Genomic DNA, 23,528 nt, shown 5'->3' with positions numbered 1-23,528 from the left:
TACGTTTGCACGGCGTTCCTAAGAACATTGTGTTCTTAGGAACACAATATCTGACCGTGATTCCAAGTTCACGAGCAAGTTCTGTGGTGTGCTTGGGGCTTTTCTGGATATGCGTGTGAATCTGTCCACGGCATATCATCCCCAATCTGATGGCCAAACTGAACACATGAACCGCACTCTGGGCGACATGCTACACAACTTTGCGGGTTGTAATCCTGATACCTGGGACACTCATCTGTCTGCTGCTGAATTCGCACTGAATAATGCAGTAAATCGCTCGACTGGCAAGAGTCCGTTCTGGCTGAACTATGGCTACCACCCTGCACTCCCTGTCTGGTGGGAGTTGGATGTCAATGCTCCTGCTGCCAAACGGTTTGCAAAGAGCTTTGAGTCCCGGCTGACTGATGCAAAAGCCTGTCTGGAGGCTGCGCAACAACGGGCTGCCGATTTCTATAACCGCGACAAGAAGCATGTCACCTTCTCGCCTGGGCACTTGGTGATGCTGAGTACGAAGAACCCGCGGAATCTGTCTCAGGGCTCTCGGAAAATGCTTCCGCGGTGGGTCGGACCGTATGCTGTCGTATGCATGGTTGGTACTGTTGCGGTCGAATTGCGGCTCCCTACTGATAAGCGCATTCACCCTACCTTCCACGTGTCTCTGATTCGCCCTTATCGTTCTCGGAATCCTGTTTCTGCGGATGGTATGGACACTGAACCTGATCCTGTTGCCTGGCTGTCTGATAAGCAACCTCTTTACCTGGTTGAACGCGTTCTGGTCTACTGTTGTCGCCGCGTTCGTTCTGGCAAGCGGTTCCGCTTAGTGCATGAGTGGCTTGAGAAATGGACTGGCTACTCATCTGAGCACAATTCCTGGGAACCCGCTCGCAACTTCACACTGGATCTGAAACCGGCCCTGGAAGAGGTTCGCTTGCAGGCTAAACGGGCAGAGGGGATGCTGTCACATTAGGGGGGATAGTTGTTGTATCATAGTGCATCTGTGCATATGATAAACACTATTCCTTACTGATCTGTATTGTTTGAGTGGTTTTGGGATCTGTCTCTCAACCCTCGAATAACTGCTGTTTCATAACTGCATTACGAACCTAAATATTGGGCTGCCAACATCTGTATCTGAACTGACTAAACTGTAATGCTGTTTACAGATAGGACATCTGGTCTTGGTGGCTGATTGGTCTGCCCTTCGGTTGCTGAGTTCAAAGAGATGCCTAACACCGTTGCCCCACTGACGTGATGAGAACATCCATAGTAAATGGGGCGTTCGGACATAGCTATGTCGGACATGCTATAGCAAAGCAGCACAACGCAGCAGGAAGCTTACCACTGTGGCATTGTACACCCATGTAAGCGTCATAGCCCCGCGGCACAGCGCCACCGTCGTTGTTGTAGTCCTACAACAACAACACACACAGACCGACATGGTGTAGCGAGGTTCATAGTTTACTTCAACTTAGGTAATCATGCACAGTGCATGCAGAGGGGGTGTTCTGTGTTCAGGCATGCCAAAGCCCCGCCGTTCTCCTCGCTTATCAATTAGCTCTACTATGGGAGGCCCCCAGAAATAAAACATTACATGCACAGTGTTGTATGCGTGGGCAAGCCATCGATTTTGTACGAGCATTTTATTTGGGTTAAAAGTCTCTTGCTGAAGATTAATCTCGGACAGGGCAGCGATATTCCTGAATGGAGGGAAAACGAAATGCCTGGACCATGATCACTTAGCAGATTCGCCTCTGACTTTACCAGGTTGACGGGAGCCGTCCGCTGGGAAACGGAGCACGCCACGCATGTCAGGTAGGGTTTATGAAACACGTTTTTCCCATTGAAGGCAACCACCGGCGCATAGCCCAGACAGCCGACACGCGCCATGAATAACCCCGCCCTTCAGCCCTTTACAATTTCGGGAAATTCGCCGTTTATCCCTACCCAAAGGTAGAAGTCCTGGTCTCGAGGGCAGTCCACCAAGCGGCTGTTCAGCGATTGGCAAGCGAACTGAACATTCCAGAGCACCATATTGGATGTTCCGCCATACATGGACCCCGCATTAGACACTAGATCGCCCCAAGTCCAGCCAAGCTGCCGGCAAGCGGCTGTAGCGATGCGCCAGTCCATGTATGTGCTGTTCATTACGCCCCACTTGCCGTCGTGGAAGATTTGCAGTGTGCCGCTACCTGGCCGGTTGCTGCCGACCAGCCGCAGGTCGCCCTCGTAAGCATCATCCGTCTCTGGCAGCATGTAGGTAATGGTAAGGGGAGGATAATCGTTACTGCCAAATAATGAGGGAGGTCACATATGCGCATCACCTCTTCGCATCACGATTACATCTGAGCAAGCCTTACTTCAAATAATCGTTATAAAATAAGTTTGGCAGATCCACAAACAGAATAAGATAGAACTCGAGACATACACAGGGTTTCCCTCATTCATCGCCGTGATCATCCCATTACGTTTTCCTCTCACGGTGAATTTGTAAAGGGCAGGGGAAACCCATAGCCTTTCCCCCCTCGCCCGCTTGCAAGCGACGGTGCTCAGGCTAAGCTACAGACTTTAGTCTGTACTTTAGTAGTAGTGCCGCCGGCGTGTGTGTGCTGCCGTATGGATGGCGAGGATGGAAACCTTTGGGGAAGCCAAGCATAGAACGACAGCTGCCAGTCAGCAATTAAAAAGCACTGAGCGATGGGGATGAGTTGCTGTCGCGGTGATGGACGGAGATAGCGTTTCTGTTTTCGTTTTAGGGGGCCCATTTTATTCCAAACCCATGATATCCAAAGTCAGGCTGATAAACTATTCCTTAAGCATGAGGCGCTGGGGGTATCCGGTCCCCCAGAACCCCGGATGAATTACAAAGTAACTTGCAAAGCCAGGCCATAAGGTCCATGCATGGACCTTTGGTGGTTCCTTGAGATGACAAACCTTTGGAGTAGCCACGTCCGCTCCAGTCAGATATGCGTGTAACGCTCCGTTGAATACCGGTTGGGGTCTTCAAGGCCCTTCTAGTCCATCCCCCGACGTTTGAGCAGACCTTTGGCAGGACGGAGACTTGCTTTCTGGCCCAAGAAATGAATGTATGCGGCCGGACGTAAATCCATTCCTTTTTACCAGGGCCGAAAGTGCCGTTTTATTTCTCTTAAGGAATATACTTATTAAACACAACTGGACGCAGAGCTCCATACTTGACAGGGACTAAAGCTCATGGTCAGCAGTACATTCACAAAGCCAGCAAGCACACCGTCCTTACAACATGCATGTGCAGCACCATGTCTGTCGGTTGCTCGGAAGTCTCGCTTGGTGGAGTTGGGATGGTAGCAGCAAGGGATGCATGCAAGGCAGGGCTAGCGCTATTAATGCACGTACGGTAAGGCGATGAGGATGGAGCAGCCGGACTAAACACGCAAGGCGGCTGTAGGGAATAAACATGGACAAGTGAGACCGGCACGAGAAGATGTACTAGGTAGGTTAGAAGCCGTTTTTGTTTAAGTGGTTGAAAACTGGCATACATGGCCTGCTCCCCCCGCTTCAAACGGGGTGAATCCACCCAGCACCATGATGTGCTCCTAGCAGATCTGTCGGGGCCACGCACATCCCTTTGCACGCTGAATTCATGTATTGGGACCGCACTTCCCCATAACTTGGGCAAATCAGGGTTCAGCTTCATCTTCTTCATCTCGTGTGTGATTATCTACGTCATTCAAGCTAGCAGATAGTTAGATTGTCCTTTATTCATGCAAGCGGCTGTGTAACATACACTGACCTACATCTATGCAAGATAGCACATAGCTACAATACCCGTACTTACCATTCCAACACCTTACAGCGGCTACACCGTAAGAGTAGATGTCCCACGAAAATATTTGATACGTCTGCAACTCTCGATCACAATCTATCAATTGGCTCTCAGAACCATTACATTTGTAAAATGTGGTGTACAGGGGGCCTTCAGCTGCCGTCCGATTGAAGATTCCACCAGGGATGTCCATAAGCTCCTCGCCAGTGTCCCAGCCCAGCATCCGACACACCACTCCCGCCTCGTACCAACTCCAACCGTACTGCTGCTGGTAGTAGTTCAGATGAGCGGGATAGATGCTGACCCATTGTCCGCCGTAAAGGACCTGGACGATTCCTTCATTGGCATCACTGCCACCGACGAGGCGAGCTTCCGAGTCCAAATCTGCATGTGCAATCAAATTTGCTTGTCCAGATACCAGGAGCCAGTAAAGGTACGTACAAGGGTGCCAGACGCATGTGTAAAAAATGAGAACGTCCATAGTAAATGGGGCGTTCGGACATAGCTATGTCGGACATGCTATAGCAAAGCAGCACAACGCAGCAGGAAGCTTACCACTGTGGCATTGTACACCCATGTAAGCGTCATAGCCCCGCGGCACAGCGCCACCGTCGTTGTTGTAGTCCTACAACAACAACACACACAGACCGACATGGTGTAGCGAGGTTCATAGTTTACTTCAACTTAGGTAATCATGCACAGTGCATGCAGAGGGGGTGTTCTGTGTTCAGGCATGCCAAAGCCCCGCCGTTCTCCTCGCTTATCAATTAGCTCTACTATGGGAGGCCCCCAGAAATAAAACATTACATGCACAGTGTTGTATGCGTGGGCAAGCCATCGATTTTGTACGAGCATTTTATTTGGGTTAAAAGTCTCTTGCTGAAGATTAATCTCGGACAGGGCAGCGATATTCCTGAATGGAGGGAAAACGAAATGCCTGGACCATGATCGCTTAGCAGATTCGCCTCTGACTTTACCAGGTTGACGGGAGCCGTCCGCTGGGAAACGGAGCACGCCACGCACGTCAGGTAGGGTTTATGAAACACGTTTTTCCCATTGAAGGCAACCATCGGCGCATAGCCCAGACAGCCGACACACGCCCTTCAGCCCTTTACAATTTCGGGAAATTCGCCGTTTATCCCTACCCAAAGGTAGAAGTCCTGGTCTCGAGGGCAGTCCACCAAGCGGCTGTTCAGCGATTGGCAAGCGAACTGAACATTCCAGAGCACCATATTGGATGTTCCGCCGTACATGGACCCCGCATTAGACACTAGATCGCCCCAAGTCCAGCCAAGCTGCCGGCAAGCGGCTGTAGCGATGCGCCAGTCCATGTATGTGCTGTTCATTACGCCCCACTTGCCGTCATGGAAGATTTGCAGTGTGCCGCTACCTGGCTGGTTGCTGCCGACCAGCCGCAGGTCGCCCTCGTAAGCATCATCCGTCTCTGGCAGCATATAGGTAATGGTAAGGGGAGGATAATCGTTACTGCCAAATAATGAGGGAGGTCACATATGCGCATCACCTCTTCGCATCACGATTACATCTGAGCAAGCCTTACTTCAAATAATCGTTATAAAATAAGTTTGGCAAATCCACAAACAGAATAAGATAGAACTCGAGACATACACAGGGTTTCCCTCATTCATCGCCGTGATCATCCCTATACGTATGAGACGCCTTTCATCACAGAAGGACATACCGCAGAGGGGGTTCCGGCTGACCCATGTGTGAATTATGCTGCTGCAGCTATCTGCAATCGTACTGAGCCTGTTCAGTTTGGGCGACGTGCAGCTGCTCGCATGCTCCGGAAGGGTGCACATGCTCTGTTAGTGCGTCCTAAACTGCAACTGAACGCAGCTGTTGACCCAACCCCTGACAAAGACCCAGAAATTGAAGCCCTGTTGGAGGAGTATGCCGATGTATTCCGTAAAATCCCTGGGCTTCCACCGATGCGACCTGTCGACCACACGATACCTTTGACACCTGGTGCTACACCGATTTCTCGGCCCATGTAACGTTGAGTCCCTTGGAACTCGATGAGGTATAACGTCAGATGACTGATCTTCTCAGCAAAGGTATGATCCGACCCAGCACGTCTCCTTACTCTGCTCATATTCTGTTTGTGAGCAAGAAGGACGGGACCTTGCGCATGTGCATTGACTATCGGGGTCTGAACTGGGTTACAGTTAAAAATCGCTATCCCCTGCCTCGTGTCGATGATCTGCTGGATAAACTGCGCGGTGCTGGTTACTTTAGCTCGATTGATCTACAGCAAGGGTACAATCAGATTCGTATTGCGGAATCCGACATTCCTAAAACGGCTTTTCGTACCCCTTTCGGTCATTATGAGTACATGTCCTGAGCTTCGGGCTGACGAACGCACCTGCGACTTTCCAAGCAGTTATGGATCGCATCTTCAGAAATTACATGGATAAGTTTGTCGTCTGCTATCTGGATGATCTGCTTGTCTTTTCCAAAACGCGTGAGGAGCATTTAGAGCATTTACGTCTGGTCTTAGAGGTCCTGCAGCGGGAGCAACTGTTTGCTAAACACGCTAAGTGCCACTGGGCACAGCCTCAGGTCGAATACCTTGGTCACATCGTTTCCAAGGATGGCGTCCGCATGGATCCACGCAAGACTGCTGCGGTGCGGAACTGGCCTACTCCGACCAACCTACACGACCTTCGTAGGTTTCTGGGGCTTGTGAACTACTTCAGAAAGTTCATTGAGCATTTTTCTGTCATTGCTGCACCTCTTGACTAATCTGACATGTAAAGGGGCTTTCTTTTCAACTGATGCCTGGACGTCTGAGTGCCAGCAGGCTTTTGATTCTTTGAAGTGCATTGTCTCTGACGACATCATTTTGCGATTCCCGGATTACTCACAGCCGTTTCGTGTTGAGGTTGTTACAGATGCATCCTTGCACGGCACGGGCGCTGTTCTGTTGCAGCAGGGGCGGCCAGTCGCCTTCACCAGTAAAAAGTTTTCCGGGGCTGAGACTCGCTACACAACTGGGGAACAGGAACTGCTAGCTGTTCTTCATGCGCTTAAAGAGTGGTGGTGCTATCTAGAGGGTCGCCCATTCACTCTTAAAACGGATCATAAACCCCTTACGTTTCTGCAAGGTGTGCCATCGCTGAATCACCGGCAGGCGCATTGGATGGAATTCCTGGCCCGGTTCGATTTCACGTGGGAATATCTGTCTGGTTCCCTTAACATCGCTGATGCACTCAGTCGGCACCCATCCCTGCATGCAGCCATTCTGTATGTTGCTACACGCCGATCCGCAGCTGCACAGCCGATTGTGCACTCGGTTTTCACTGAGCGCTTGAAGCAAGCCTACGCCACGGATCCTTGGTTTACTGATGCTAACAATACCGGCCATTTGTCTTTACAGCATCGTCTCTGGATCCGTTCTGAGGGGTCTTACAGGCAAATCGTCATTCCGAATTATGATTCTTTGCATCGTGAGCTTCTGTCTCGCTTCCCTGACGACCCATTGGCTGGGCATCCTGCCTGCACGCGGCTGGTCGAAATTCTTCGTCGGCAGTTCTGGTGGCCACGCATGGCTAAAGATGCGGAGAATTACGTTCTGTCCTGTGATCTGTGCCAGCGCAACAAGGCTCAATCTGGTAAGCCTCACGGGCTTCTGCAGCCTTTACCTGTTCCGAACGCTCCCTGGGAAAGCGTTTCCATGGATTTCATAGTTGCGCTGCCCAAAACAGAGGGGGGATTTGACGCTGTGCTAGTCATGGTTAACCGTCTGACTAAGATGGTACACTTGGCACCTTGCACGTCATCCTGCATGGCCGAGCAAACTGCACGTCTGTTTTTCGATAACGTAGTGCGTTTGCATGGCGTTCCCAAAAGCGTTATTACTGATCGCGGTTCACAGTTCGCGCGTACGTTTTGGGGCGCCCTGGGCCAGTTGGTAGGCATGCGGGTTAATCTGTCCACCGCCTACCACGCACAGACTGACGGCCAGACTGAGCGTACAAACCGTACCCTGGCTGACATGCTGCCTAATTATGCCGGTCGTACACCTGCTGTTTGGGATACCTATCTGACGGCTGCGGAATTTGCAATCAACAATGCTGCCAACCGTTCGACTGGGAAAAGTCCGTTTTTCCTTAACTATGGCTTTAACCCTGCTTTACCGATCTGGCGGGAACTGGACGTCAACGTGCCTGCTGTGAAGACGTTCGTTAAGTCATTTGTATCCTGTACGACTGATGCTAAAGCTTGCCTTGAAGCTGCGCAGCAACGGACGGCTGACTATTACAACAAGGCCAGGAGGGATGTCGCCTTCACCAAAGGGCAGTTGGTCATGCTCAGCACCAAGAATCTGCGCTCTTTGGCTGATGGTTCACGTAAGATGCTACCTCACTGGGTGGGTCCGTACTCTGTCGTAAACATGGTCGGTTCGGCTGCTGTAGAGCTGAAACTGCCTTCAGACATGCGCATCCATCACACGTTCCATGTGTCCTTGGTCCGTCCGTACCACAAAGCTGCTTCTGTTGCCACATCTGAGCCTGACACCACTCCGTCTGTTGTAGAGCCTGGTCCGGTCACTTGGCTATCTGGCAAGCAGACTTTTTATGCTGTTGAACGCATTCTGGATTATCGTGCACGCCGGGTAGGCAACGGCCGACGCAAGCACACTGTGCATGAATACCTGGTCACACACACACACACACACACACACACACACACCGGGTAGGCAACGGCCGACGCAAGCACACTGTGCATGAATACCTGGTCAAATGGGTCGGGTATTCATCTGAGCACAACTCCTGGGAACCTATACACAACTTTACCCCTGATATGAAACCCCTGCTGGAAGAGGCTAAGCAACAGGCCCAGGCCAAGGTAGGCTCGCGGGGCAGGTAATTGCTTTGTGTCCCGCATCCCTGGTGCCTGTCTGTGCTAAGTCTGCTCTTTCCATGCAGCGGGGACGCTGCATCCGGAGGGGGGAATAGTTGTTGTATCCTGGGTATTTTTCTGACTTTCTGGACATAGGTTTTTTTTCTGGTGCTAATCATGCTTGCCTGGTCCCTTTGGCAGTCGGTTGTCATTGTCATTGTTGTTGATTATTCACAGACTTCGCAGAAGCCGGCATGGGTGAAAGGTTAAGGGTGCCCCGAAACATGGGGGAAGGCAGGGACTGCCAAGCTAGTGGCCACGGGTGAAGCTAAACCCCCCTACTTCACACAACCATACGTATTGGTTGGTCGATACCCAAATACGTATGAGGTGATTGCATCCATCAATGCATTCGTGCACATCATCACATCCGATGTGATCCGATCGATCAGCAATATGCAGTCCCGTGCTTGGCCATCCCGCCCGTGCATAAGACACATATGCATGCAACTCAATTGATTGTCATTCAACTTCAGTGTTTGTTGTTATCACGCTTAGGTTGTCCAGATTCCTACAGTAAGCTTCACGTATGCTGCACACATGCATGCATGGCTAAGACACTGTGTGGCCAGTTTAAGCCAAGTTTAAGTCAGAACGTTCGTTCGCTGTACACATACAATTCATACCGGCAACATAATCCCAGTCCCAATATTAAAAATCCACCACACGCTCTTGCTTATTGAGACCAGTAGTACTGGAAGTTGGAAATGCCATTGGCAGCTGGGACGAATACATATGGGCGATCAGCATTTTTGTGCCCTCGGTGCCAGAGCCCCCTTTTGTTCGAAGGGTTACCAAGTAGCAGAAATTTGCAGACGGAGGCATGTCTCTGATCAGCAGTCCAGTTTGCACGGTCTGGCTTCGAAAACTCATGGGCCCGATCGGCAAGGATTGGTGCATGTTTGCCCCACGTGTATGGTTGGGCTTTGATCATTCACTGACAATAGATCCTTTCGGACGATCTGTTGGAATAGGATTTGACTTTTTTGATTTGACCACCAGCAAATCACCCTATTCATCATAAGTAAGTCCCAAATTGTTATACCTTATCTTGCTTCCCGCATGGCCAAGAGCAAACACATACATAGCAGGCGTGAAGGAAGTAAAGGAACTTACTGGTGACGGCAGCAAGTGTCGACATGTTGGAACTTGTTGTCTCCCCCAAAGAGCGCCGCAAGTGGTGGCTGCTGTCGTTTCCAGCAGCAGCAGCGGCCACTGCCAGCGATAAACCTGCTGCACATGCATGCAAAGTTTTATATGTATAATGTCGGTAAGCTTGCACGACGCGACCTTGTTGCTCTCGGAGTTGTTCTTAAACAAACTGCCTCAGCTACTTCGTGCCTACTGGATACTAGCATCGGCCTCAGTATTCGTGGCTATCCTTCCCATTCCTGTTCCGTGCGCGTTCAAGCAGGCTGAGTAATCCATCCCTACCACCTTGCAGTATTGCGTGGAGCAAGCACGTCTAAGCCTTGAAATAACGTTATGCTTGCTTGATGCCATGCATGACGCCAGCCAATTGGCTGCAAGTAAGTGCGTGGACCAGTGCATGACTAGCAGACACCCACCCGTATTCATAATCCGAGCCCATGAAGCAACCGCTAAGATAACCAATAGGGAGCTCTTCGCTCCAAAAGCCATGGTCGCGATTGAAGGAATAAACAATTCAATCTACGCCTGCCACATGCACCAAGGCGGCTCCATTGGGGCCATATACCGAGCCAATGCAAGCATAAAGGCCTAAGTAAAGCAAAACATCCTTAAAAGCTGACAAGTATCGTCGCCAGCCCCACGGCGGTTTCCGTACAGCTCGCAATGAGGTAGGCCAGCCTGACCAGCGAGCAAGCTAGCGAGCAGCGAGCTTGCTATCCACCGTTCATAATTCACCCTGAACCAAAAATAAAGTTCTTTTATAATTATGACATTTCCTCAACCCAATTAAGACTTTATCAAGGGCCTTCCGTAAGCAAATTCGCATCATGCCTGCACACTATTACGTTATTGTTCTGCTGAAGGGATAACATAGGCGTCCCGCACCCAAACGCTGTAGAGGCCATTGGAGATGAAGTCTTGCATGTACCCATAGAACGTATCAAGACGCAATCTATACTTCGTTGCTGGAATGCTTTATGGCAGTCTAGCATTTTTACGGCCAGAATCTGCTGCAGGATGCATTGCTGCATCAGAGGACTATTCCCCTGAATCCTTTATTACAATATTGTGTTCGCAAAAAACATGTGTACATAAGACGTCCTCAAAATCTATCTAAGAGATATCCGTGTGTATATGTGGGTATTCCGTACTACTGTTGATTATCGATTTGGGTGTAGCTTGCAATAATGCGAGCTTGCGTAAGTAAGCTGGGTTAGTTGGGCGTAAGGCCCAATGCGTAACTGTTAGACTAACTGTTTCGCAACGGCCCGTGTCCTCAGGGCCGTGATTTATTGCGCGCATTAAGCTGGTTAGCTTATCTTGTTTTTGTTGTTCAGCGCGCGCTGATCAACAAAACAGGTCCCGCGCCTTCGGCGCGCTTTCTGTTACTACACCGCTGTGCCTTCGGCTCGTCAGCGAGACCCATCGGGTAGAGTGCAGTGGAGAATATAAAGCACTAGCACCATAGAGTTAGCCCACCTTATTGAAGCACCTTTAGTAGTGCTAGTGGCGGCGCATGTCCCGGTATCGCTAGGCATGACTCCGCTGGTGGAGGCAACTCACAGCTATCCTACATAGCTAACTGGAATGTCACAGACTGGCATTTCCTCGAGGGCTTCTGCGACGCAGTTTATGCCCCCTGGAGCGGGTCAACAACTCCCGCCCATCCCGGACCCAACAAGCTTGCCCCTGCAGCTACAACACTAAATGTCCTCTTGACGACGTATTTTATCAAGCTCATCCCCGAGGTTTGGGCGCGACGCTGAAGGTTTGCTCTTCAGCGGATCAGGAAATCGACGTCCGCCCACACCGGTGGTGACTATGTCTGCGCTTCGTCCCATCCCTTCCGCGTGGCGACGGGCTCTACCACCCCAGGCGTGGAGTTTCCGGGGCAGCACGATTAGTCCAATATGTCCACCACCTCCGTGCCCCTGCATGCTAGGGCCTCGACGCGGCTGGCCGCTTGTGTAATGATCAAGCCTATTTAAGAAGCATTCCACTTGTGTGGTGGGACCGAAAGACCCCGAGTGATGGGTGGTGAGCCGTCTTATCGACCGGCCACCGACGGAAGTACGGCAAAGCGAACCAGATTAGATGAAGGCCCTATGGCGAAGGCCAAACTTCACCGACGAACGATAACGAATAGGCGAATGAGAGTAATGTAACAGCTCATGCTCGTTACATACTTCCCCCCCTAATTGGCTGGTCGTCCCGACAGCCGACTTATCCACGCCGCCACGCTTGCGCATGGAAAAGCAGAGTCGCAGGCACCCCACTGGCAGTAGATAAAGTCCGAAGAAATGCAGAGAAACGAGGAGGCTTACGAACACCTCTCCCAGATCTGGTTTTATGAACGTCCGAGACGGAGGACGGCGAGACAACAGGCGTGACTCCTGGTTTAGGTTGGGACGCGAGGGTAGCAGCTGTTTTACGTGTCTGCCAATACGAACGCAGCAAATCTGCACAGTTAGTCAGGTTCGACTCTGGTTCCCACGAGTCGTACTCTGGACCTTGATTCTTCCAACGCATTAGAAAGAACCGAGTGCGATGACGCTTTTGTGTCACGTCACGATGATCAAGGACTGCCTCGACTTCGAATTCCAATTCACCATCCACAATCTCCGGTTGCGGAGGTTTCGGAGCACGATCACTCTCATAGTAAGGCCGTAACAGAGACACATGGAATACGTCATGAATACGCGTTCCATTAGGCAAGTCCAAACGATAAGCGACGTCGTTAATCTTAGCCTTAATAACGTACGGTCCGATAAAACGAGGAAGCAACTTGCATGGACCTTCAAGACGCATGTGTTGAGTGCTCAACAACACGACGTCTCCAAGCTTGAACTGACGTTCCGAACGCTTGAGATCAGCAAAACGCTTCATACGATCACGTTGTGCAGCCAAACAACGCTTAGCACGCTCAAGCGCACCTTGCATGTCAGATGCAAAACGTACGGAAACGGCGTTGCGAAGAGCACGCGCCTTCTCCCCCCCCACTTGGCGAGCCAAGAGAGAACTAGGAGTCAGAGGTTCGAAACCGTACATCAGACGAAACGGAGAAGTACCGGTAGAGGAATGCACCCAGTTATTCATGGCGAACTCAGCCATGGAAAGGAAACGAGACCAGGATCGATAATCACCGGCAACGCAGTGACGCAAAATATCCTCGAGGGTACGATTCACACGTTCAGTTTGACCATCAGTTTGCGGATGATAAGCCGAACTGAAACGGAGGTCGATAGACACATCCTCACACAGATGCGTGAAGAAAGCGGAACGGAAACGCGGATCCCGATCACAAACAAGGATCGCGGGGGAACCATACCGACGAACAACGGTATCAACGAAAAGCTTAGCAGACTCCACCGCAGTGATTTCTTTGCGACACGGAACAAGGTGAGTCATTTTGGTAAGCTTGCAAACGAAGGCGTAGATTGCCGTATACCCATCCGAATCAGAAGGAAGATCCGTAATGAAATCCATAGTGACGATTTGCCAGGAATGGGCAACGGAAGGAGCTTCCCAGCAGGAAGATCGTTAGAGCACTTAACGCGCTGACAACTGTCGCACGTACGAAGTTTCGGCCACCAGAACTGACGACGAACCAGGTCCAACGTTTTGGCCACCCCACCATGACCCGCCATCGGATGATCATGACAGAGATGCAGAATGTGCGAACGAAGTTTGGAATCATTAGGGATCACAAGAGCATGTTGTTTGTACCAGAAACGATCATGCTTTTGCAGAGACGCCGTATTAGACGGATCGGCGAACCAAGGATCAGACGAATAACCTTCGACAAGCGACCGCTCTAAGTCTGGAAAAGAGGTCGATATCTCTGAGATGACGCCAGCGGAAGAGGCGGAAGCATCCCCACTCGGAGTGGCGCGAGTCGAAATTGCCATCATCAGACACGCGTGACTGTGTCCCGGGAACCGAGACAGAGGATCTGCGGGATTGCAAACTCCTGCGCGATATTGCCAGTCGAACGTGAAAGACTCAAGAAATTCCAACCACCTCGCCTGACGTCGAGACAGTTGAGCTTGCGTCGGGTACGAAAGGTTGGGCTTATGGTCGGTGACGGCAGTGAACTTCGCACCTTCCAAGTAACAACGCCAAACCTTGAGTGCATGAACGAGAGACAGCAACTCACGATCAGAAGTGTGGTAGTTACGTTCGGCAGGAATCAACTTACGACTTTCGTAAGCGATCGGACGACCTTGCTGAAGCAGAATAGCACCTATGGCAAAATCCGACGCATCGACGATAACCTCATAAGGCAGCGACGGATCTGGAAGGGCCAGCAGAGGAGCGGAAGACAAGGCTTTCTTGACCTGCTCGAAGGCGCGATCACATCCTTCGTCCCAGTCCTCAGGCCAGCGAGCTTTGGACGACAGAAGGGACGTAAGGGGAGCGACCATCTGCGAATAGCCCTGCAAAAACTTTCGAAAGTAGTTGGCAAGACCAAGAAACGAACGTAACTCCGAAATGTTGCGAGGCTTCGGCCACTCTTGTACGACAGCAGTTTTGCGCGGATCAGGACGAACACCCTCAGGCGAAACTACGTGTCCCAAGAAAGTGACAGAACGCTTAAAGAACTCACACTTCGAGAGCTTGCAGTAATACCGATGTTGCTGCAGACGCTCCAGAACCGTACGAACGTGGTCGACATGCTCATCAGCGGTACGCGAGAAGATGAGAATATCGTCGAGGTAGACCACAACGAACGGAAGGTCCTGCAAAATGGAATTCATTGCGGACTGAAAGACAGACGGAGCATTAGTTAGACCGAAAGGCATCACCTTGTACTGAAAATGACCAAAAGGAGTGCGGAAAGCAGTACGCTCACGCTCATCCTCGCGAATAAGCAACTGGTGATAACCCTGCGTAAGGTCTAACGACGAAAAGACAGATGCACCACGCAACCTATCGAGGAGATCGTCAATACGCGGCAACGGATATCGATTCTTGATGGTGATGCGGTTGAGCTGACGATAATCAACGCACATACGAAGCGTACCATCCTTTTTGCGTGCGAACAGAATAGGCGCACCGAAGGGCGACGAAGATGGCTCGATGAAGCCCTGCGACAACAGCTGCGTAATCTGGCGTTGCATTTCGTCACGTTCAGCTTGCGAATAGCGGAACATACGCTGAGCAGGCGGACGAGAACCAGGCTCTAGCGGGATGACGGAAGGCAAACCACGATCGGGCGGCAGATCAGCCGGCAACTGGTCCGGAAACAGGCCCTCCTTATCTAACAGCAAAGCACGCATTCGTAACTCAGCAGGAGAGTCGCCCGGAACCACAGTGCAAACCTTTTGAGCAAAAGACGACAGCTCAGGCGAAGCAGAGGGCGGAGACGCGGAAGAGGTCGAGTCGACAGTAGAGACCATGCAGAGAAGGAACTCATAACCTTCACGAATGGCCTGCATAAAGCCGACATGACAGGGCTCTTCCAACGGGGGTAGGTTAGGAAAAGGGCTAGACTTCAGTACAGGTTGACCAGGATGGCGAGTTAAACGCGCGCTGCAGGCATACGGGGTAAGCACAGCACCGACAGACGTAACCCAGGGGTCACCCAGCACCAAGTCATAACCAGGAGCGAGATCAAGCACAGCACACTGCAACCGAGCCTTGTAACCCTGCAAACGAATAGGTACCTCAGCAAACCCTACCGAAGTCGTAGTCCGTCCATCGCCCAAAGTGACGGTGAGGGCGGGATGTGTGTTGTCCGACGGTTGAACCGCCAAACCGATGCGTCGAGCAAAACCTGCACTTAAAAGGGCTGAAGGCATGCTTCCGCTATCGATGAGGATGGAAGCATCGGACTGACACACTTTACCTCGAAACTGCATAGTCAAACCTTCCGAAACGGAGAAAGGTAAGGGGGCGACGTCAGCATCAGAAGCAGATACCGGAGGGTCGTACCAGAACTCGACAGGACTGGTTAAACCTGCAGAACGACGCCTGCCTACCGCAGCCACAACATCATACAGGTGATAACCAGCGTGGTACGTGCGAAGCTGAGTCATGCCGGACAACGAAGAACGACACTTATCATAGGCAACAGAAAACCACCTGATGTTGACTGCGGTGCGAGACTTTTGCAGTTCAAGTAGTGCGACAGATACTCCCTAGCATGAGCGGGAGGCGGATGAACGAAAACGTGATGTCCGGCACAGCTGGAAGACAGAAAGCTGTGCGGAGTCGAACTGAATTTGGGGCACATAGCTGAGGGGCAAACGAATCCCGTCGACGACAGTCAAACGCTGAAGCTGCTCGAATTCGGAAGTGCGAAGTATACGAGTCGACGGAATAAGTGCAGAGGCAATCGGAACGCTCGAATTAGTCTTAGTATTACAAGATCGACGAGGCTCTGCAATAAGAGCAGCAAAGACAACAGCGTCCTGACGCGCGAGTTGCACCAACGGCGAAGTCTGTTTAGACGAAGTAAACTTGCATTACCAAACGAAGCCGTACCCAACGAGGTAGGCGATAGCGAAGCAGCGACAGGCGAACGAGACGAACGAGCCGGAAGCGGAGGCTCGCAACTGGGAACGGGGCAGTCTTGCACACAGGACGTGCTAACGCCAACAGATGTGCCCAACTGTTCACAAAACTTAGCCCCCCCAGGATTCTCGCCGCAGTTCTTGAGGAACCAATCCTCAAGCCACTCGAAACTCGGAAAGAATCCACCCTGCATAACTACAGCCGAGTGTAAAGCCAAGCGAAGACAACGGGGTTCCAGCGCCGCGATGAAAGCAACCGCGACGTCCTCTGATTGGATTGGCAGCCCGCATCGCTGGAGTTCATCTTGGATTGCTATTTTCTGTAAAGTCCAACCCTGCGCCAGGGTCAGTTGCTGGTTTTCAAGAGAATCCGGAGACATCTCCAGCAACTTGTCGAAACGCGGGTACGTAGGCGCCTTCTCCGTAAGCGACAAAGAAGAAGCGCGATTAATGACTTGAACAACAGCATTGTCGCGGTCGGCAATGGCCGCGACAGGGTCAGCAGCAGACATGAGATACGACGGCGGAAGCGAAGTAGACTAGGATCGAGAAGTCTCGATACCAATGTAATGATCAAGCCTATTTAAGAAGCATTCCACTTGTGTGGTGGGACCGAAAGACCCCGAGTGATGGGTGGTGAGCCGTCTTATCGACCGGCCACCGACGGAAGTACGGCAAAGCGAACCAGATTAGATGAAGGCCCTATGGCGAAGGCCAAACTTCACCGACGAACGATAACGAATAGGCGAATGAGAGTAATGTAACAGCTCATGCTCGTTACAGCTTGGAAGGCAATTGGAGCAGATGCGCGCACTTTGCACGTCTTGAAGCATGGTGTCCCGGTGGAGTTTCGAGGTAACCGCCCGCCGCCTGCTTTTGACCTGCCAAGTTTTCCTGCTACAGACGAACAGAGCCGTTGGTGGTTGGAGAAGGAGGAGCCTCGCCTGGTGGCTCTCGGGGCCATCTCGCGGGTAGACCCCTCCCGTACGGTTGATCATGTGGTGAACGCTTTTTGTGTCCCGAAACCGGACAGTGGTTCTTGGCGTTTGGTTGTTAACCTGAAGAGGATGAACGTAGCGCAGAAAGCTTACAAGTGCCGGTACGAAACCCTCCGCACCCTGCGGCGTATGGGCCTCGAGGGCTCTTGGATGGTGAAGGTGGATTTGGCGGACGCCTTTTACCACATCCCTATTCGCCCAGCGGATCGGCGTTTCTTCACTTTTCGTTTTTGTGGTGTTCTGTACGAGATGAACGCCTTACCTATGGGGTGGCTAAATAGTCCGTATTGGTTTACGAAAATCATGCGCAATGTGGTGCGCTTTTGGCGGGATCCTTTGGCTGCGTCGGGTAAAGGTCGCAAGCGTCTCTCGCCCCCGCTCCCGCCCCACCAGTTTTTTCCCGTTTCCCGGACAGGGCGTCCTTCTCGTCCGGGTGCGCGAGTGCTGCCGTATTTGGATGACTTCCTCTTCGTGTTTACTTCTGAGGAGCAAGCACGTCTTGGTGCACGCTGGGTGCGTGAGAGTATCGAGTTCTTGGGGTTGTCGTGTCACCCCACCAAGTGCCAGTGGGAGCCGTCCCAGGCAGTGTACCACTTAGGCATTACGATCAATACGGCAGCTGGTGTGTTTGAGGTGCCTAAGCAGAAGCTCGCCAAATTGCGGCGGCTGGCGATCGGGTTGCGGATCACGGCTATGAAAAATCGGCGTCTTGTCCAGAAGCGTGAGCTGGCTAAGTTTTGCGGTTTTGCGCAGAGTGTCAAATTGGCCCTTACTCCAGCGCCTTTATTTCTCCACAATTTTTACGACGACATTAAGCAACCGGTTGGCTGGTCCGGTCGAGTTCGCTTGTCCCGTGGGTCGTTACGTGACTTAGATTGGTGGGCGGACATCCCTACCCACCACTGCTCGGCGGCTATTCACCAGGGTCCTGCTGCAGTTGAGCTTTCAGTGGATGCATCATGCCATTCGTGGGGCGCGGTCCTGCATGGTCGTGTGGCGCGCGGTTATTGGTCGGCACCAGAGCTCTACGAGCACATCAATTGGAAGGAGTTGCGCGCTGTCCGTCATGCTTTAGAGTCCTTTCTCCCGTTCGTTCAGCAGCGTGTTGTGTTAATTAGGGAGGACAACATGTGCACGCAAGCAGTGCTAGGGCGTCTTTCCTCGCGCTCGGCAGCTCTGCATGCCGAACTAAAATTATTATGGGAATTCATGCAGAAGCATAGTATTGTTTTGCAAGTCGAGCGTGTGGCTAGTGCTGACAACGAGGCAGATGAAGCTTCGCGTTGGGTCGATCGCGATGACTACCGCTTGCATCCCCGGTTTTTCCGCCTTTTGGAGCACCGCTTCGGTCCGCACCATGTCGACTTGTTTGCCACGCATATTAACACACACCTCCCGGTTTTCTTTTCTCGCCACCATTGTCCGGGTTCGTCGGGGGTCAATGCTCTCTTGCAATCGTGGGCTGGGCTTAATGCATATGGCTGCCCACCCTTGGACCCTGACTTCTTGCTCGCTGTGGTGCAGAAAGTGCGCGAGGAGGGAGGGTGCCTCACCCTAGTCGTGCCGTACTGGACGGCCCAACCTTGGTGGCAACAGTTGATGGAGTTGGCGGTTGACATTGTGTTCCTGCCGTCCAATACGGAGCTGTTTGCGCAGGGCGAGGGTGGGTCGAGCACCTACCTACCACCCCCTTCTTGGCAGGTCGTGGCAGTGCGGGTGCAGTCGTCATGTGGGCGCTTTGCATAGCACTCGGTCGTTCCGTGAGGCGCTGCAAGTTCGGCCGTGTGTGCCCCGCTAGGAGCGCTTTCCTAGCATTCCCCCTTCCCCGTGGGGCACGTTATATGTTGTAGGGGCAGTGGGACCGTCTTTGAGGTAACGCTGTAGTGGCTTTGCGCAGGGGAGCAGTTATGCAGTTATGTGGAGCGAATAGGAAGGGATTTGTTGTGTTAAGGTGTGCGCTCCATAGACACCGCGCAGGTAGTTGGTTTTTTCGTCGCTTTGTGTTAAGCCTGCGTTTGTTTCTCGTGATTTCGGAGCGTTTTCGCTTGCTTGGTATCCGGTGGTTCTGCTGGTTCCCTCCCCGCTGGTTTTGGGACCAAGTTTGAGTAGTGCCTTTGGCGCGGAATAGGTCCCGGTTTCTTGCTGGATCTGCAATCCGTTGCGACATCCCCGGTCTTTGATAACTTGTTGGTATCGCAGCTGTCGCTCGCCGGCCTAGGTTGGTCCATTCCGCATGTCTTTGCCGGTTGCCAGGTTGCCTTGTCCCAGGGTTGGTGCTAAGACCTGGCAGCTTTGCTTCGCTGTGTTTGTGCGTTTTCTGTGTCGCGGTAGGCTGGGGCTCTTTCTGACTCCGTTTATGTCGGGCTCCTGTGGGGTCAGTTCTAGTTGCCAAGAGATTATCCAAGCCCGTGCTGCTCAGCCTTATTTTCCGTGAACTCCGTGAGCTCCGTGTATGACTTGCTCGGTTACCCAAGCGCCCTGTGCTGGAGACAGCCCCTGCTGGCGGCATTTTTATAGTAGTTGGTCGCATTTGCAGCGCTCCGTGGCTCTGTCAGGCTCTCTTTGTGTTGGCCTTTATTGCAGATGCTGTGTGGCTTCTTTGAACAGTTGGCCGTTGTACCCGTTGGTTCGGAGGTGGCCCGACTTTGCTGTTTGTCGTGCTGGGTTTCGTCGTCCGTATCCCTGCTGTCAGTGCCCTGGGCGCGTGGAGCGGTCGTTATTGCAGAGCCGGTGTTTCAGTTCAAGCCCTAGTTGGCCGTTTGGTCAACCCTTAGCGGGCACATGTTTGGCATTCTCGCGTGTCTATCGTCCCTTCCTTCAGTGGGCGTCCGTCAGCCGTTGTTGAGGGATCCGTCGCGTTTGTGGCCGGTGGGTCAGTCTGTGCGTGGTTGGAGAGCGCTGGTTTGACCTCGTACTTGTGGTTTTTGGCAGCGTTCTGTTTGTTCGCTCTTTGCCTGCGTAGAGGTGGCGTGTCCGCTGTCCTTGCTGCTGGGGTACCGTTTGGAGGTCGTTGAGGCGTTTTGCTTGGGGAGCTCTCTTTCGTGTCGGTGTGCGTGCCTGTCTGGCAGCTCTCGCGTCCTTTGTCCCTCTAGCGGCCCGTCGCGTTGCGTCGTTTTGGTGCTCAGTTCCGCTAGAGGGGGTATCTTCTCCTTTGGCATTTACCTATGGAGCAACAACTAATGCGAGCTTGCGTAAGTAAGCTGGGTTAGTTGGGCGTAAGGCCCAATGCGTAACTGTTAGACTAACTGTTTCGCAACGGCCCGTGTCCTCAGGGCCGAGATTTATTGCGCGCATTAAGCTGGTTAGCTTATCTTGTTTTTGTTGTTCAGCGCGCGTTACTTCGTAAGGCCCGTCTTCTTCGGGCCTCTCAGTCCTTTTCTCTCTTTCATTACATGTAACAGAAAATGGCATGGCATTTACCTATGGAGCAACAACTAATCACTTAAAAAGTCCAGATATAAAATGTAATAGTATATCACAACAACCCATAGGCACTATGGGTTGCCTTTGGTTCCCTTCATCCCCTCCGGGGATCAACCCGGAGGGGAAACAAAAGGTTTATTCCTTTTGTCATTACAATGTGAAATTGTCACATTGTTTCAGGAAACGTTACAGTTTTCGGCCTTGTCGGGCTACGTAACGAACCCCTTTGGGTTAACAAATAAACCAAAGGGTGATGACTTTGGTTCCCTTTGGTTTAGTAGTTAACTCTTTGGGTTAACACTTCGGTGTTTTCCCTTCGGGATTTCTCCTTCGCGGTTTCCCCTTCGCAGTTTCTCGGGGACAAGGAAAAGGCGGAGCCCGTTTGCGAAATTGGACTTTTGCGAAAGCCTTGTTGTACTGACTAGACCTTTCTAGCATGTTCTCCACGCAAAATAAACTTAACCAAAGCAAAAATGAAAAGGATGGATGTCGAGGCAGGTCAAAAGGGGCATAACGTTTATGACAGTATATTGTCATTATAGATAAGGCAACGGAGTATGTATAGGATGAATGTAGGCAGAAAGGAGAAACAAAGGGGTTCAATCACCACATTAGGAAGCGGACACCTGGCAGATACCAGCAGAGCGCGAATTTTCCAGTATACATGAACAGGTAGATCAAGTTTAATTGAAAATTAGCACCTTTGCCATCGATGGAACCTTCATGAGAAGGAGGATGTATCATATGCGAGACGACAAAAACAGCGGGACACAGGGAAACGTGAAAATTTCATATTAGATATGTATATGTTCCTTGTGTGAACAAGGAAAATGTGAGATCAGCACTTCAGCATTTCATGGACGAGCGGTTGATTAAGCCCGTCGCAGTGACGACAAATAAAGGGAACCGATGTGCAAACCCTTCGTGAGCCTGCTTATTGCTGTCATAGGTTCCCCTGGGCGGTCTGCATTGCCTTTTGGTACATAATTTCGGCATTGGAGGGACGTGAAGACCAGCGAAGAATCGACTAACGCGTTTCAAATTGAAAGTTAATTATGAGCTCTCGAATTCATGAAATTTCCTGGTTGAATGAAATGTTGTCAGGCAGTGTGCTTGCCTTATGCATATTTGGTGGTTGGTTTCGGTTGCACTTCAGAGCCCTAATCCGTACTCATTGGACAACCGTTTTGCTGGTACAAGAGGCTACGCTGATGCTTGTCTCATCGGTCTAGGATGCTAGTTGAGTAGTGAGGTTGTTGCTGAGCTGAGCCGGATAGGTGCTCTTTGTAAAGCTATGGCACCTTTCGCATTCGACCCGTTCATGCTCTAAGAGTGTTCCTGGACGTGGCTGCGGACTTGCTTCCAGCAGGACGAAGCGGCTGCTTTCTCGCCCAGTTCTCACTTGCTTGTTGTGCCCAAAGCCGGAAGGATGCACCGCAAACGACCACTAAGCTTTTTCATGCTGCGTGCCGATGTGGGAGTACGCCACGCTAGCAGGCGTGTGATTTTCCGCGGTGGGCACGATTTCAGTCTCAGTTCCCTACTGACTTTCTGGTGCTGTGTGGCTGCCATCCTACTGTATGTGCTCAAGTTGTGCTGTGGGGAGGTCGCCTTCTGAGACTATGCCTGTCTGTTCTTGGCGGCGGGATTTGCAATGATCTGCTTCATGTTTCGGCCTCTCTTTCCTATTTCTTTCTGCTTCTTGTACAGTAGTTTACTTCTTTCCTGCCTTGTTTAGTAGACTGAAAATGGAAGTCTGACGTCATGATATCATCGATGATAGGCTCAGTTAGCTAGCTCGATTAGCTCCGAGTCAGTGGCCTGGACTGGCCTTGCATATGCATCGACACATTGCCACACGCAGCCATCATTTCCACCCCATGGAAGTACGTCTGAATTGAAGGATAGCCTGAAGCTCTACTTAAAAACCTATACATCCCTCATCCTGTGTGCCTCCACCATTGGCAAATCATGATCGGTTTGTCCATCCATTTCGTGCTCTGCTGGTGAATCCATGTGATGATGCTGCAGCTTCGTCCGTTGCGCGTCTCTGCGTATGTACGTGCTGAAACAAAGCAAACAACCTTCCAAATGGTACTTGCTTTCATAGGAATTGCTGCCATGCCAAGTTACGTTCCTTATCTCTCCCTACCAAAATGGAAGCGTGCTAAAGAATGTTCCTGAGAACGCTAAGAATGCTAAGAACGGCTTGAGAATGCTGGTGCTGCTGAGAATGATCTTATGCCAGTCTCAAGCATTCTTATGACGGTTTTACGAAAGAATGGCTTTGAGAATGCAAACAGTGCGGAAAACTTAGCAGAAACACGCACAAGTTACAGTGGTTTGCCCCTTCCATATATAGTTCAAGCAGGAAACAGAGAGTCAGTCCTGTATTCTGAAATAAGTTCATAGTGCTGAAATCATCCACAAGACCGACCATGAGGGCCCCTACTGCTCTGGACCCGCGGGTAAGACCCTTCGAAAACTAGTACTGGCTGGCACCAGAAAGTCGCCCCAGTATACAAGCGAAGCAGACATGCCCCAACAATCAACTATCCAACGAAGGATTTAGTCAGTCAACGTATGGAACGGGCCCCAAGCAATTTCTGTCGATTTGCATAGTAATGTGCCACTCCCATTACCTATTACTTCACAATACGTCCCTGTGCACAACATTCATTCGGTTATCCATCAGCCATACCATCAGCTGTACCT

The 23,528-nt window shown here is 51.4% G+C and overlaps 1 protein-coding gene across 1 annotated transcript; it reads right to left on the bottom strand.

Annotated features, from left to right (window-relative positions):
- Positions 1-2,043: 2,043 nt before the first annotated feature.
- On the bottom strand, positions 2,044-5,238 carry VOLCADRAFT_33817 (uncharacterized protein; the record flags this gene model as incomplete). The annotated part of the gene is made up of 2 exons (XM_002946798.1): positions 2,044-2,241; positions 4,948-5,238. Coding segments are annotated over 2 exons (489 nt in total), but the record flags the coding sequence as incomplete, so codon positions are not given.
- Between the last annotated feature and the right edge of the window lie 18,290 nt (positions 5,239-23,528).

Source organism: Volvox carteri (genome assembly GCF_000143455.1).
Source record: "Volvox carteri f. nagariensis unplaced genomic scaffold VOLCAscaffold_4, whole genome shotgun sequence".
Lineage (NCBI taxonomy): Eukaryota > Viridiplantae > Chlorophyta > Chlorophyceae > Chlamydomonadales > Volvocaceae > Volvox > Volvox carteri.
The sequence above is the reverse complement of the archived record's forward strand: the minus strand, read 5'-3'. Positions and strand labels throughout refer to the sequence as shown.